Source organism: Sceloporus occidentalis, unplaced genomic scaffold, assembly GCF_023333645.1.
Source record: "Sceloporus occidentalis isolate IW3139 unplaced genomic scaffold, rSceOcc1.0.p SCAF_7, whole genome shotgun sequence".
In the NCBI taxonomy this organism is placed as follows: Eukaryota; Metazoa; Chordata; class Lepidosauria; order Squamata; family Phrynosomatidae; genus Sceloporus; species Sceloporus occidentalis.
In genome coordinates this window covers 73,031,300-73,047,366 of record NW_028316987.1, presented here as the reverse complement: position 1 = coordinate 73,047,366, position 16,067 = coordinate 73,031,300, and the positions used below count along the sequence as shown (strand labels likewise).

At 38.1% G+C, this 16,067-nt stretch overlaps 1 protein-coding gene across 1 annotated transcript in view; it reads right to left on the bottom strand.

The window, feature by feature from the left end:
* Positions 1-16,067, bottom strand: part of MALRD1 (MAM and LDL receptor class A domain containing 1) — a 281,268-nt gene that overhangs the window by 252,630 nt on the left and 12,571 nt on the right. Inside the window, exons 3-8 of the mRNA XM_089531427.1 lie at positions 10,467-10,576; positions 7,358-7,531; positions 6,381-6,492; positions 5,544-5,690; positions 3,029-3,181; positions 1,445-1,550 (exon numbers count right to left, since the gene is read on the bottom strand). Of these exons, the coding sequence (XP_089387553.1) occupies positions 1,445-1,550; positions 3,029-3,181; positions 5,544-5,690; positions 6,381-6,492; positions 7,358-7,531; positions 10,467-10,576 (802 nt within the window). The remainder of the gene's footprint in view (positions 1-1,444; positions 1,551-3,028; positions 3,182-5,543; positions 5,691-6,380; positions 6,493-7,357; positions 7,532-10,466; positions 10,577-16,067) is intronic.

The window sequence follows — 16,067 nt, the reverse complement described above, 5'->3', positions numbered from 1 at the left end:
TAAAAGTAGACCTCCCAGGTTTCAGGTAAGAAGCCTTCTGAGCACCAAATTCCAAAGGTCCTTGTTTGGTTACATTAGGATGAGATCTGACCTTTTAGCATTAGACATATGTAATGACATGAAGATTTCACCCCATCCCTTTCACTTTCCACATTGTTCATTTTACAACCTGCAATTGAAATGGATTTAATTGCTCTTGCTGTCCCTTGATCTAAACAAGACACCAACAGTGGGAAAGAGCAAAACATTTTTATTGGCCCCTTTTTCCCTGGCACTGTTCCCGCAGCCGTTTGGTGGCTGCGGGAATGAGGCACACGCCAGAAGGAGCTCTGTATCGGAGCTCCTTCTCATGCTGCAGTCAGGCCGCCCTAAGCGGCCTGGGGTGGTGCAAACATGTCATGCTCACACCGCACCATTTGGACACAGTGTGGACGTGACGTCATAATGACGACGCCTGTGTGCACAGGGCGCTTCCATTATAGCGGAATCCGTATGTGCTAGACTTAGGGACCGTGTGGTTGCCACGCAGTCCCGTAACCCTAGCACCGTTCCAGCATGCCATCTGTACTGGACCGTAGTGAGTAGAATACTGAACTAGGGGTTGGTGGATTTTGGTTGAGATTTCCACTGAACCCTTAATCTTACTAGGTGACCTTGAGCCAATTACACACACACACACACTCTCTCTCTCAGTCTGAACTGAGAGTTTTGTGAAGGTAAGACAGGATATAAATGTAATGTAATGAATAAATAATTAATAAAAACCAGGCAGGTGGGCCTTGGAGTCATTCCAAAAGAAAGTCCATCATAAAATTCTAATCCACAAAATTATTATAATTTAACTGTCCATGCCACATTAAAAAACAAAAAATAACAGTTCACAGAAAAGTGCATTCAAATGGAAAATATCAATGGAATGCATTCATTCAGGTAAGTCTAAGACTTACTACACAAGTATATGAAATGGGCAGGATAGGATGAAATTAATTAATTAATTAATTAATTAAGTAACAACAACAAAAAGTTTATTGATTAGTCAGTTGACCGTATCAAGAAATGCACAACAAACTGCAAAAATTAATTAAGTGTAAATAAATAAAAAATGATTATGTTAGAGGACTGTTACAAGATCTTGTGTTACATTTCATCAGTGCAGTTTTATGCAAATGAAGCAAACACACAAAAACAAATGGGTCACAATCAGTGTTACAATGTCATAAACAGCAGACATCGCTGTTGTACATATATCCAAAGGCTTTAGGGTTTTCTTTCTTGAGTGCAGAATTTATTCCAACTGTGAACTACTAAAGAAAAAGCTAAAAACCAGCAAAAACCAGGAATATATAATAGAGCCAGCTACATCCTACGACAAACACTGTATTTGCTTTCAGTCTAGAAGCAGTCATGTGCTCTTGGAAATATAAAAATCAAACTTCATTCATACCAGAAGGTCACTGAACAATTTGATCCAGCCTGGCTAAATTTTGGGCTTCGCAGTTGTGCAATCTGGGAGATACTGCTACTGTTTCTTAAAATGAACATAAAATGACCTGTTAAGAAGAAAAGAGAAAAGATAAGTAATTTTCCCTGATGTACTTGAGGAGAAAAAAATGGCATCTCAGCAACCCAAACTTTATAAAATGGAGTGATGGAAAATCACTCCCATGCTTTTCTTATTAACTAACATCATAATGACTAGCATCATTATGTGGAAATTGCAATAATCTGCCAAGGCTTGAATAGGGGTGGGAGTGACATGTAGTCCACATGTGGCCCACTAGGCCCCTATTTTGGTGCTCCTGATACCCCCAGACCCAATTTCTTCCCCAGTTTTTCAAAATGTATGGATGATTTCCCCTCTCCAACAACAAAACCTGCTGAATCCTGCTCTGAAAAATAGCTCAACGCTCCTCCCAAACCCTCAAAATCTGGCAAAAAATATGCTAAAATAAAATTGGAAATGAGATGAACATCTCTGGCTGTATCAGAAGATCCTGGTGGGTTCAGGGTGACAAATAGTCCCTCTACAGTTGCCACCCCTGACCAAGAAGCTAAACAAAGCCCACCAATTACTCATACTTTAGAATGTCCTTTACAATACTGTGTATTTCAATGCTGGCTGGAGTTCCCCACCATTTAAATTCCCCACACAACTTCCAGGGTTCTATTACGCAACACTAAGGTCTAAATCTGTTCAACTCAAGCATGCTAGGAGCTCTATACTAGCCCCAAATGGGTGGATTTTCTTAAGCACCTACCTCCTCCGAACGACCCACCAAGGCTACAAATAAGCAATCTGAAAATTTACATGATAGCTGTTAGGTTTTTTTTTTTAAACTAACTGCAGCATGACAGTGGGTTTTTCCAGAGAATCCACAATGTTAGGTAGGGTTAGCACTTTCCTCTCTAACAGAGGTCCACCTTCACCATTACTGTACTATACTTTTTGGCTTAGTTTTTAGAAAGTATCTATTGACGGCACCAATAAAGGCTTTTTAAAAAGCTAAACAGTAGTAGGGAGAACAAACTTTTCAGGGCAGGTGCAGTATTGAAAATGAAGTGTCAGCTCGTCTCACCATTGACTATAGTTGAGGTGTTTTAAAAACCTCAGCATAGCCTTGCAGAACAGGGAAGAAAATCTTTATCTCTGATCATTTATCAGAGACAAGGGCTGCATCTGCACTGCAAAAATAATGCAGTTTGATACTGCTTTCACTGCCATGGCCCAACGCTATAGAATTCTGCAATTTGTAGGTTTTTTTAGACATTTTGCCTTCTCCACCAAAGAGTTCTGGTGCCACATCAAATTACAAATCCTAAAATGCTATAGTATTGAGCCATGATAGTTAAAGCAGTATCTAACAGCATTATTTCTGCTGTGCAGATGCAGCCCAAGGGTGCATGGTATTTTCCCATGGACCAGATTAGGTCTTCAACTCAGAGATTCCCCATACCTGTCTTAGGGCATTCTCAAATGTTAAAATTATGGTAACTTTCAAACCCAGCCATCCAGCACTCCTTGTCTTACCTTCAGATTGGTTATAGGTGTGATCTGCTGGTGGAGCTTGTTTCTGGAACACAGGAGATAGACTATTTCTGGAGCTCCTTACCCAGTCAAATGCATCACCACTAGCCATCTCCAGCCAGCCACAGCTGCCATTTTCAAAGTCACATTTAGCAGCTGAAATATAGATTTTTTTCCCCATTAGTTTACATCACGTTGTCCCTCTAACAGCTTTTTGTGTTTATGGGAGTGGCTTGGACCCAGAAGATTTGTCTGTAAATGTAAGTCCTGAACAAGTTCACAATATGATATATAGCATGGATGGTAATACAAAGACAAGACCTGCTACAAACAAAGATGCCAACTCTGTCCCCACATCTATCCTGAAAGCAATATTTCAGAGGCCAAAATATCATCCACAATATCAGAGCTGCATTTACTTGATCTTCCTCCCATGTGACTTATGCTATCCTATGGAAGTGATACCCCTTTAGGCTCTACCTTGGATAAACAGGGCAGTCTTGAAATAAGAAGATTAATGGACACAAATCTGACATTAGAAATGGAAATCCCCAAAAAAACAGTTGCAGAACATTTCAATCTTCCTGGATACATAGTAAGGGATTTACAGGTTGCAGTACCTGAACAAGGAAATTGCAAAGGAAACCTAGAAAGAGAAGGAGCTGAATTGAATTATATTCACAAATTCTAACCCCTTAGCAGAGGTATGAACAAAGGCATTTATATATCAATACAAGAGTCCTTGCTGCAGCACATACAACAAAAAGAATCTTCTGAGAGAGAGTTTGAACACAGGGAAACTTACTTTTAGTAAGCAGATTTATTGTTTTCATACATCAGCACTAACTGTTGAAAGCTATAAGATCTGTATATCTTCACATTTTCAAAATTTAGGTCAAGGGACATAATTTGCATCATACTGGATCCTATTACATTCTATTCCACTCCCACAACTGTATGAATATACTTCATACCTAAGGTCTTAATACCCCTGATAATACCCATCTGAAGAAATGGGTTTATAAACATCAGTTAGTCTTTGAGGTGTTACCACATTTCTATGTTTTTTCTCCCTTCCTTCCTCCTTGTTATGAGTCAAGGAACCAACTTTCAGCAGTTGCCCCTTACATGTGCAATATTCATACCATCGCCTATACAGCTGGCCCTCCATATCCAAAGATTCTGCATCCAGGGATTCAACCATCCATAGCTTGAAAATATTATTTAAAAATTCCAATAAGCAAACTTTAAATTTGCCATTTTATATAAGGGATACCATTTTACTATCCTATCAGACATAATAGGGCTTGAGACAGTGGCACGAATAAGGTTGGCGTCACCCAGTGCAAGAACTCATGGTCTGACCTCCCCCCTCCATTGACCTCCTTCCATACTACACCACACAGAATCCTTAGTAATTTTTTTTGTATTAATATTACTCATAAATTCTAATTCCCATATATTACTGAATGTAATGAAAAGAGTTGTGACATACAACTGGAAAAATTAAAATTATACTTTAAAGTTAGGATATCATATGCACAGCCTAAATGCATTGACATGTGCATACAGTGCATCCACTGGGAGAAGGGGCAGCACGTCCCATAAGGAATAATGGGGCACATGCCCATGGTGCTCGTGTGCCACCGCGCTGCTGTGCCGCCGCGTGCACGAGCCCCATTCATTTAAATGGAGCTTGAGCATAGGCAGAATTCCCTTTATGCAGGGGATCCATTCCGGACCCCCTGCATAAATTATTTTAAAATAATTTTTAAAATGCAAAATTGTAAAAACTGTAAAAGCTGTAAAAATTTATTTATTTTTTTAATCTGGGCTTCTCCTTTCTCCCTCCACTGAGCTTTGCCCTACTGAAACCATCACTTCAGCATTTTAAAGGGACTCAGGGGAACACCACAACCCATTTCTGTCAAAAGGCAAATGTTTGAGGAAGCAGTGATACCACCACCCGCTTACAGTGTCACCTGCTGCAATCTGTACTACCCGCACTCCCTGGTGTCACCACTTACTAAAGCATCCACAGATTTTGGTGTCCACAGGGCAGGGGTGGGGGCTGGAACCAATCTCCAGCAGATACCAAGAGCCCGCTGTACTATCCTTGGGATCTTCCTAGTCCTCCAGAACAGATGCTCAAGGGTAGGGATATGCCTAGGGAAGGGATTGCAAAGACACCTAACCATATGTGTTTCATGAACATACCTAAGAAAATAAAGCTGAATTCCTCATTTTGAAAAATTAGGCTCTAAATATCAATTTCTTTCTAATTATGATCCTCTTACTCTGACAGATCATTTTCATTCTATTTTTAATCTGAGAAGTATCTTGAAATTATATCAACATATCAATAGAGACTCTCAGGCAAAGTGTTTCACCTTCTGAGCAGTTGTCTTAATTAACTGAAGCGGCTAATGAAATAACAGAAACTAAGCCATGAGACTATTGATGGGTGCATTTAAAGACCCTTAAGCAGGAATTACAAATCAATGTGTTTTTTACTTACAGCACATGGCTTCATCACTGCCATCTGGGCAATCAGGTGTGAAATCACAGAACTTGTCAGATGAAATACATTTTCCATCCTTACATGGCAAGGATCCCAGTGGACAATAAAGAGATGAGGAATCAGTGGTTTCTATTTTTGCTTCTCCTTCAAAAAAAAAAAAGTTGCAGGATGTTGTTTTTCAAGACTCAGCAGGTAGAAAAGAGTATCATATATAGAACAATATCTCTCATGTTCTGAGAAAGGAAAGAGGCTACTGGTCACTCTTGATTATGGCAGGGCACTTGCTTTATGGTACAGATGGTCACAAGGTGCAATACCTGGCATTGCCAGTTCAGATGAGAAAGACATCTGCATTAAATCCTTGGAGAGCCACTGCCAGTCAAAGTTGTTGTTGTATTATCAAAAGCTATCAGAACAACTTACAAACAACATTAAAACAATTTAAACAGTTTTCTACAAACATACTAACTTTCATAAAGAGTTAGAAACAGATTTAAAAGATTATATATTGTGCAAAATAGTATTTTGGAGGAATTAATGAGGCCCAACAGCTTTGATTAGTGTATGAATGTGGAGGCAATAACTGGGCTAGACAGTTGGAATTAAATAGCCTGAGTAGGGTATTTTTAGATATTTTTGTTATAGTTAAAAAAAGTACTTTTGTATATTTTATATATAGTCATACAGACTATTTTAATATATTTTTGTGCACCCTTGATATTTTTCTTTACCCTGAGTCAGGTATTTTTGTTAATGTTTCTTTGTTAATCAAATGAAGAAAATTATTTCAACACAACAAACACACCATACTAATTTTTTTTAAATTGCTCTTACCTTCTTGATAGGTACTTGAAAATGATATATTAATCTTACATGACTTTGTTATACTGATGTCATCCACAGCAACAACAGACTTTTCTGTTTGAACAATGGCTTGTAGTATTATCTGTGATGCCAATGAAATAACCCTATTAAATGTAAGATTATACATGTATACACACATCTTTTCAATAATTTAAATCTAGTTGGAGAAATATCACTTGCACTGGCCTCTTTTTTAAATAAAGATAACTGCTCTCTAGCATACAACAGAGATACTGATTTCTCAAGTTCCAAATCTTTTTATTTATTTTATTATTTATTTTAGATTGTATTCTCAGGAATAATAATCACATCATTATATTATGCTATTATTTAAAAAAAAATCTTCATAACCGAGGTTCAAAACAAAGTCAGAAGCTGTGATTCAAAACAGAGTTTCTAACAATTCACACTGAACACATCGCAGTCTATCTCTGAGTGAACATGTTTAGGGCTATGCTGTGAACTTACAATTCTATCAACTAATTGCTTGAAAATGACATGCTCATACCTATGATTGGAGCTACATGTACAACTGGTGCTCACTAATCTATACCTTGATAGTACATTGATGCATTCTCTTTGATTATTCAATTTCACTTTGGCTGCCATTTGCAGAACAAGAAAGCATGCAATGTCATAGCATGCATTTTTCATTACTGTATGTTCCCAGCAGCCATACAGCCATGTAAACTGTAGCATCAACTTAACTGAATTTTATGCCATGAAGAAGTACATCTAAATAAGTGGATATAGTCCATGAAGGATTCTAAAGTAACAAACTGGTTGAACTTAAAGATGTCACAAGACTTGGGGTTTTTCCCCTTCTTTTCATACATTGCTATTGTTGTTGTTGTTTAATAGAACTCATATGCTAAAGTTTATTTGTAGTGAAAAATATCAGTGTGAAATAATTACTTGCATATACATGACACTTCTAATGTACCCACCTGAAAAGGTCCCTCTATTTCCCCAGTGGTGTTTCTTATATGGACCTCTGCATTTGTCCATTGCATTGTGTTCTTGAAAGATTGGTTGTTTAAGCTTTGCAAATACCCATTAGCAGGAGTTCTAAGGAAGACCCTCAGCTGGGAATCCTGAGACAACTGATACCAAAAATGCATCTGTTGGGAAAAAAATAAAAATGAAATTAGGTCAATCCTGCCAGCCTTCAAAAATGCCTAAGATGCCAGTCTTACATGGAACAGTTGAAAGCGATGAACACAAGGTACTTTGGTAAGCACACATTGGTTCCAATGTAATGCTCTGGTTACCAAATTGCAAGCACCAGATTGGCTTACAGAACTCTTCTTGATGGTAAAGTACTAGAAGATATGGGCCCAAACCCATGGAAGCAAAAAATGCAATTGGTTAAGATGAATTTGGTGTTTCCCACTTCTATTCTTTTAGCTCAAGAATATGATCAAGTTAAATTAATTTTAGTGCCGATGCTCAAAGATATAGACATACAATCCCAGACAGCAGGGATTAAGGATTGTCAGTCTAATAACTTTTATATCTCATTCATTGTTTCAGATATATTACTGCCAAGGTACCAGGTAGATTTGCTAAATATTAAGATGACAATAGCTTTTACTCAGGCCAGTGTGGTGTAATGGTTTGAGCATTGGACTACGACTCTGGAGACCAGGGTTTGAATCCTGGTTCAGCCATGTAAACCCATTGGGTGACCTTGAGCAAGTTGCACTTTCTTAGCCTCAAGCGATGGCAATGGCAAACACCCTCTAAAGAAACTTGCCAAGAAAATCCCATGATGGGTTTTTTTTATATAATTCTGTATGTATTGTATAATATGTAATATATAACACCGAAATTTTCAGTTGTGTAATGCAAGGCTTAAAGGTTGTATGTACAATTACCTAACATCTGATGGTCCACTGGTAGGGCTTATTTATTTAATTAATTTCTATCCCACATTTCTCCCAGCACAGGATTCAGGGCAATTTACAACACTTAAAAGTGTGGTACAACTATTAACATGAAAGAAAGTAATAATAATAATAATAATAATAATAATAATAATAATTTATATTTCCCGCCCCTCCCTGCGGATCGAGGCAGGATTACATCAATAAAATAATACAACACAGTATAAAAATATAGTCAATAAAATGCTAACATTAGTACAATAAAATAGCTAGACCACTGGCAGCTAAACCCAAACAAATCATGATCCAATGATATCTACAAAAATTAAAAACATGATTAAATCAGAGTCCAATTTTTTAAAAAAATCACAAGCCAAAAAAAAGTTTAAGAACACACTTAAAATAGAAACAATACTTCACTCCCTGTTAAAAGCTCCATCTGCTGCAACATATTGAAAATCATATGCCTCCCTAAATAAAAGGTCTTTGCCTGCCAGCAGAAAGACAGCATGCAGGAGGTCAACCGGATCTCCCGGGGAAGGGAGTTTCATACCATAGCAGCTACCAAGAAGGATCTCTCCAGTTTCAATCTGTAGAATCATATAATGATTTGCCTGTTGAGTGTAAATTGAGTATAATGGCAAATTGCTAAATTACAGTATGCTCTTGAGATGAGAAAAATCAGTTGGGCTTTTCAAGTTTATGGCCCAATACTTAAAAATCTGTGGAATACTCTCAGGTCCTGCCTGGTTAAAGTGAGATCCCACTGATCCCAACCCACAATAACTTGGGAATGATTATTAAAATGCTCAGATTTTGCCAGAGCGCCTAAACTGATAACATCAATAGAAACTGGTATTTAAAATAGCAGCAAAATAATATTTATTCTATACAGAATACACATTAGGATAACAGAAGAATGGGTAGAAGCCTAATTCTGTAATTTTTGTTGACAATTTCTTTTGTATAATCTCCTCTTTGAAAGAGGAAAACGGAGAAGGTAAGATGCTTTTACATCCTTGATAGTTATGTTTTCACACTGAAGAATGGAGAAATCAAAACTTTTTTTCCCCTTCAAAGTAAGATAAGGAGAGGTTTTGAATATTTCTGAATGTTATTTTTTTTTTTTTTACATTTTAGATCTTCTGTATGAAAATTTGTTTGTGAACAAAAGCATTCTCTGTGCAAAGTTGTTTGGGTTTTTTTGGGGGGAGGGGGGAACGGCCATACAAGCATTTCACCAAAAGTCATAAAATGCAAAAAAATCTTGCTCTGGTTAATACTCCCTGTCACCTGTTTCACCTTCCCCCAAGGTACTATCCTACTGACTCCTACTGGCAGGAATCACTTGTATTCCATTTTGGAGAGAAAGAAGAAATATAAATCAATCAAAGTGAGGGAGCAGGTTATTGTTCAGCTTGGAGGAGCCCGGCTACAAGGTGAAAGAAAGGTAGACTATTTTTAAAAGGTAAAATTTCATGTCACAACCCACCCCCACTCAGAACTACAGTTTGTCCCATTTGTGTCCCATCTCTTATGGCCTCATAAAGCAAGGTCTCCACTGCTTCACCTTCACATTGATTCCTGCCCTGCTGCACACTTAAACCCATTGTTATTAACATATTTAAGTGCACAGATTACTCTGCTGGATTGTAGTGTAGGAATAGTTAGTAACATTATTAAACATTATAACTCATCAGTGATCCTGGAATTTGCAAATAACATGGTCTCTCTGCGCCAATTTCTTTGGTATCCTTTAGAATACTAGCAGTCTGAACTCACAGGTTCAGGCTGCTCTTGAAAACTATATTGTTCCCTTTTTATTGTTTGTTTTGTTTGTATTTTTATTTATACACCGCTATTCCAAAGATCATAGCGGTGAACAGCAAGTAAGCTAATTGTCCCTCTTTTTCTGTCACTGATAACAAGGATATTGATGCCAATGTATCACTATATTCAAGTTCTGAAGAATACTGTTGGAGAATTTGTGAGCCTCCAGATGTTGTTGAACTGCCATGTTTCCTGATCACTGGCCATGCTGTCAGGGGTTAATGGGAGTTGTAACCCAACAACATCTGCAGGCCTCAGATGATGCCTGTCCATTCAACTGACCAAAAATGACAAATAATTACTTATTACAAAGGAAGCCAACAAAATGTCAGAAAGTTACCTTACAATGTGTTGCATTGCTGGACAGTTTTGTAAATACTGGACTGCTGAAGTGAGTAACAACAGGCTTTGTGTTCGTCTCGGGTAAACCAGTTACATAAATAAAATTTCCTGAAATTTTAAAATTAGGGTGTTTAAAGCAGGTATTTCATCAATGACATTCTGTTAATACTTTTTTTAGGTGCACTGCTGGATTTTTTTCTTCCAAAGCGTCCTTCTTCCCCATACTGTTCATAATACAATACCTTCCAAATGAACATATTCAGACATAATAGTATCATTATGGCCTCACTGTGGATCTCATTAAAACATGAATCGTGGTTTATCCTTTCTGTTATCATGAGAATAAGCCTGAGTGATAACTCAGGGTAGCTGGGGGCGGGGGGGAACCAATTATTTAGTTTTTAAGTAACTATACTTAATCATTATTTGTGAACATGGATAAATTACATCCTAATTCAGGTTTACTTAAACAAACCAGTTTCAAATTATGGTTCATGAATCTTCTCCTCTGCAATATACTATGGCTAAGATCATTCACAGTATTCAGGCTGATATCTAGAATGTGGACTATTAAGCCCACTCCACCTAAAATCATAACTCTATTCCAATTCTTTTCCCACACCACATCATATATTTGTATGGTTGAATGCCTTTTTAAATAACAACAACAACAACAACAACAACAACAATCAGAGAACCAATCATGGCTTCTGTAAATTGGTTTTTCCATGTTAAGGTGTCTAAAAACTACAGTATATGCTGATTCATACCTAAATAAAGAGCTGTCTCCAATATTACTCCCAATTAGACTGGTTGAAATCAACACTGGAACCTATGGAAGTGGTGACTAACCATTTCTAGGATGTATTCATTCTGCACAGTGATAGCTGCTTGATACCACTTTAATTGCCATGGCTCTTTCCTATGGAATCCTGGTTTTTGTAGTCTGGTGAGCACTCAGGATTCTCTACTACATTCCTTTCAAGTACAGTGCACCCTTTGCCTTACGCAGGGGATCCATTCTGGAGCCCTCCACATAAGGCAAATTATGCATATGCTCAAGCCCTATTGGAAATAATGGGGCTCATGTATGGTCTGCGCACCATTGTAACTTCCATCATGCAGCTTTCAGCATGTGACACAGGCGCACTGTATACCAATAGAGTTCTCGAGTAGAGAAGTCTATGTTCCAAACCAAATAACAGATCCTAGAATTTCATAGGACAGATCTATGACAGGTAAAGTGGTATCAAAGTACTGTAACTGTGTTGTGTGGATACACCCCTGTTCATTTCAACAGATCTACTATAATTGGGAATAACATTGGATTTAATATTCCACTACCATATTCATTCTTCAAAGAGATCACTTAGGCTTTGTCTGTACTGCGGAAATAAAGCAGTTTAACATCACTTTAACTGCCAAAGCTCCATATTATGGAATTTTAGGATTTGTAGTTTAGTGAGATATTTGACCTTCTTTGTCAAATTGCTCTGGTACCACATCAAACCACAAATCCCAGAATTCCATAGCAGTTAAAATGGTGTCAAATTGCATTATTTCTGCAGTTCAGATGCAGCCTTATATTTATTGTTTAAACACTTATCTATGCTGGCAATACCTCTTCTTTTCATTGCCAGTCTCTCAATGTCAACACACAGCTGGTTTTCAAACATAGAAAATAGCAGTGTAAATTATAAAGAAACAGGTTTCAGTTGGGAACACAAAAAGGTATGTTTTCACTGCCTTACATAGTGTTGTAAACTATGAATTAAATTAATGAGGCAAGGACACAATCAATTTTATTGAGTAAAGGAAACAATTCCTATCTTACAACTTGTGTGTGTGTCTCTCTGTGTGTGTAATTACCAGCAACAGCAGCTTCAGAACTGTGTAAGTCTAATGAAGAAGGAATGAAATTCCATATCATGAAAAAATGTGCTTTCCGTTAATTAAAACAGATTCTCCAAGTCTTCTTGGTGGTAAAACTGAGTAGACCATATCACATAATTCTGATCTTAATAGTCTTCAAAGAAATTTCAGTCAAAAATGTAGTGGCACATTAAAGAATACAGTAATATGTTTTATTTAGCATAAATTTTCATGGATTATGTTTCACTTCTTCAGGCTGCAGTCTACAAAAGTTTATGGCAAATAAAACTTCTTATATTTTAAAGTGCCACAAGACTCTTTGTTGCTTTTGTTGCAAAAGACTAACAGAGTAACCCCTCTCAAAGTAGTAGAACTGTTGAAACTATGAGAACTTTACGGCTGGTACAGATGGCCCTAAAGAGGTGGCTTGACATCACTCCTTTGACCGCTGGATAGGGGCTGTGGCATTTTTGCCAGTCCAGCATTTTTCCAGCCCAAAAAGAAGTGGCAAAAGGCCACTCTGTTTTGGGGTGGAAAAAAGTCACTCTTTCCACCGAAGTGGCACCTTTTTGGTATTCCTGTGCCATGCGGCATATAAATGCCGTGCTGCCTGAGCACCACAATGCTGCCTGCCATCTGGTCAGGTGGGTGGTGTGGCTTGAGAATGGCATGGGGCATGTGTCATCTAAACGCATGCCCCCATGCCACCCAAAGACACTCTGTTTTGTCCCTTAGTTCTCCTTTGCATATTGCTACGCTACTACAGGGATGAGCAACCTTGATGAGACTAATTTTGTTGGTGGATGTGAAATACAGTAGTATTTCTCATAAACAGAGCAACCTTACCCCTGGACGTTGGATGCTGTTGGACTGTTGTATTTTACTGATGTTTGTATAGATGTACCATGTTGGGTTTTTATAGTGTATTGCATTGCATTGTATGTATTGATTTTAGTAGTCTGTAACCCCGCTTTGATCCTTTGGGAGAGGCGGGGAAACACAAATAAATTATTATTATTATTATTATTATTATTATTATTATTATTATTATTAACCAGCAGCTACATGCAGAAGGTCAGCACCACCCAGTCCCATGCCACCACACTACACACAAAGCATTTTGCAGAAGGATAACACATGGTCACTCTTTACGAAAACATGTGAAGTAGGCTTACTTACACAGGATTCATAATATCTCATTGTGATAAACTCCATAACATGTTCTTCAGACACAAAGAATACACACACACACATATATATATAATGGAGGTCAGACAAAACCCACCCTAACTTCAGCTTAACTGATACAGGAAAAAAAGAGGGTGGCTAAGACCAACAAACAGGAAATGATATGAATAAATGTTATGCCTAATAGCTGAAGCACAGTCTCTTATTGTTTGCCCAGTGGGGTGGGCTACAAAATCTCATTTTAGCCTGAACATTTTCCCAAAATGCAAGTGACTGGAAGTCATTTCTGGTTTGTACTTCTAGGTTATCTGTTCATTTTTACACTAATTTTTGACATTAATCATAAATGTTTGGATTGCTGTTGTTTACTGCCCTCAAGTCAACCTCAATTCATGGAGATCCTGTGGATGAGACATCTCCAAGACTCCTTGTCTTCCACTGAGCTGCTTAGGTTTTACAGACTCATGCCCATGACCTCCCATGAGCAGAGAATAGAGGATAGGGGGCTTGGAGATGTCTCATTCACAGGGTCACCATGAAATGAGGTCAACTGGAAAGCAGATAACAACAAGAACGGAAGGGAAAACATAACTGTGGGGAGGTGGGAGACCTGGTAAAAAAATGCAAAAAGAGTAAATGATTGCAATTTCTCATTACATTAAAGCCTACAAACTATGGTTATGCACTTGAGAGCAAGTCAGCAAACCGTGGTTTGGAGCTGGATTTATATCTTGGTTTGTTCCAAACGATAATCTAACAGGGATCTGAAATATGCATGTGGCCCCGTGGACCGCCAATGCATTTCGACTCCCTATTTAGACATTCTTGATATTCCTCCAGCATTTCACCCTTTGTTTTGTTTTAAATACACCTAAAACAGGCTGGAGAGGTATATTTAAATAGCAAGCTGCACCTCTAGACGGTAAATTTGCCATTTGGTGGCAAAAACATTTAAGCAATGGTATCGATGATATAACTCTAATAAGCTGCCCATCCCTCGTCTAAAACCAGGAAACGGTGTTGCTTAGATGTTTCCTGTTTAATTGCTCAGGCCTGAAGCAAAAAGTGATGTGGCTGTTTGTGTAAATAAATGGCTCATTCATCTCTTGACCTACAAAATGGAGACGGAATTATCTGAACACAGCCATTTGTCTGTTTTCAGCCATGCAGCAGCCATTTTGCACCTTAACAATCCACAAAGCATGAAAGCCATTGCCAGAAGGTGTATTTATTTTTTCTCAAGCGGTTTACAGGCTTGACATTGTTTATGTTAGTAAGAATGAAAGCTTAATTAAAAATCTAATCTGATGACAGATCTAATCTGATGACTGCCAAACCATCAACCTTTGGATCTGAACCACCACAGACAAACTCTAGCTAGGAGAGATAAAATCTTTGAGAATCTTGACAGCAGAGCATTTTAGATGTCAGTGGTTTAGCACTAGGGTTTTTGTTGTTTGTTTTTTAAACACAGAGAAGGAGACAATTATAGGCTTTCATAGAAGTCTAAGTCTCACTTATTAATATCAGATATTTTGTTGTAAGCTGCCTAGCAATATTATTATATAAAGTAGGAAAAAATACTGTAAGTAAGTAAGTAAATACATGAGCTAGTAAGTCCAAAGCCACTATGTGTGCATAAACTGTAGCAAACCTTACATCCTAACTGGTATTTTACATTTTTGCAAACTTCCCTGGGACTTGTGCTTTACCTCTCCGCCTTTTTCCTACAACCATTTCTATTTTCTTATCTCTGTCTCTCACCTATGAGCCCAAACAGACAGGCCAAAATAAAGCTGCTTCAGGTTACTTTGGAGGTATTCTGTTTAAATGATACTTGCATCTTAAGAGGTCAGAAGCTGTGGCAAAGCTGCACTCCAGTCCTTAGGACTGCAGCATGGCTTTGGTGTGGCGTTCAGACTCTTATGACACATACATAATTTAAACAGCTTACTTCCAAAGTGTCCCGAAGCAGCTTTATTTTGGCCAGTCTGTTTGGGCTGGAGGTGGAGTTGGGACATGGGGTCCACATGATGTGGAGTCCCTGAGTCCGCCCCCAGGCCGGCATGACAAGATATTTAATTCTGAACAAATTAATGGTTACTATAGCTACTTTTATATGTTTTTGCACATGGCTCTTCTCTGCTAGCCCCTATGCTGAGTGAGTATAAGACTGGCTATTGTTCAGCTTGTGGCTTGCCAATTTGATTACTCTGCTTGAGAGTCTACTACCATCTCTCACATTACCCAAAATAAATAATGTCAGGGCCTATTAAATTTGCATCACGAGTGTTCTTTGCCATGTTTGTCTCTAGGGGACAACATGGCAAAGACATGTATTCAGACAGTGGAAATAGTCCCGACAGAACATGGGTTCAACATGAATTTTCAATGCATCCGATTAAGTTGGGGGGGGCCTGCGAAAAAACCTCACAAAACCTCAGATAATTCTCAGGTTTTTGTTTGTTTGTTTGTTTGTTTTTAGTTTTCCTGAAAGGTTCGCATTGTTGGCTGTGTGAATAACCAATAAGGATAGACC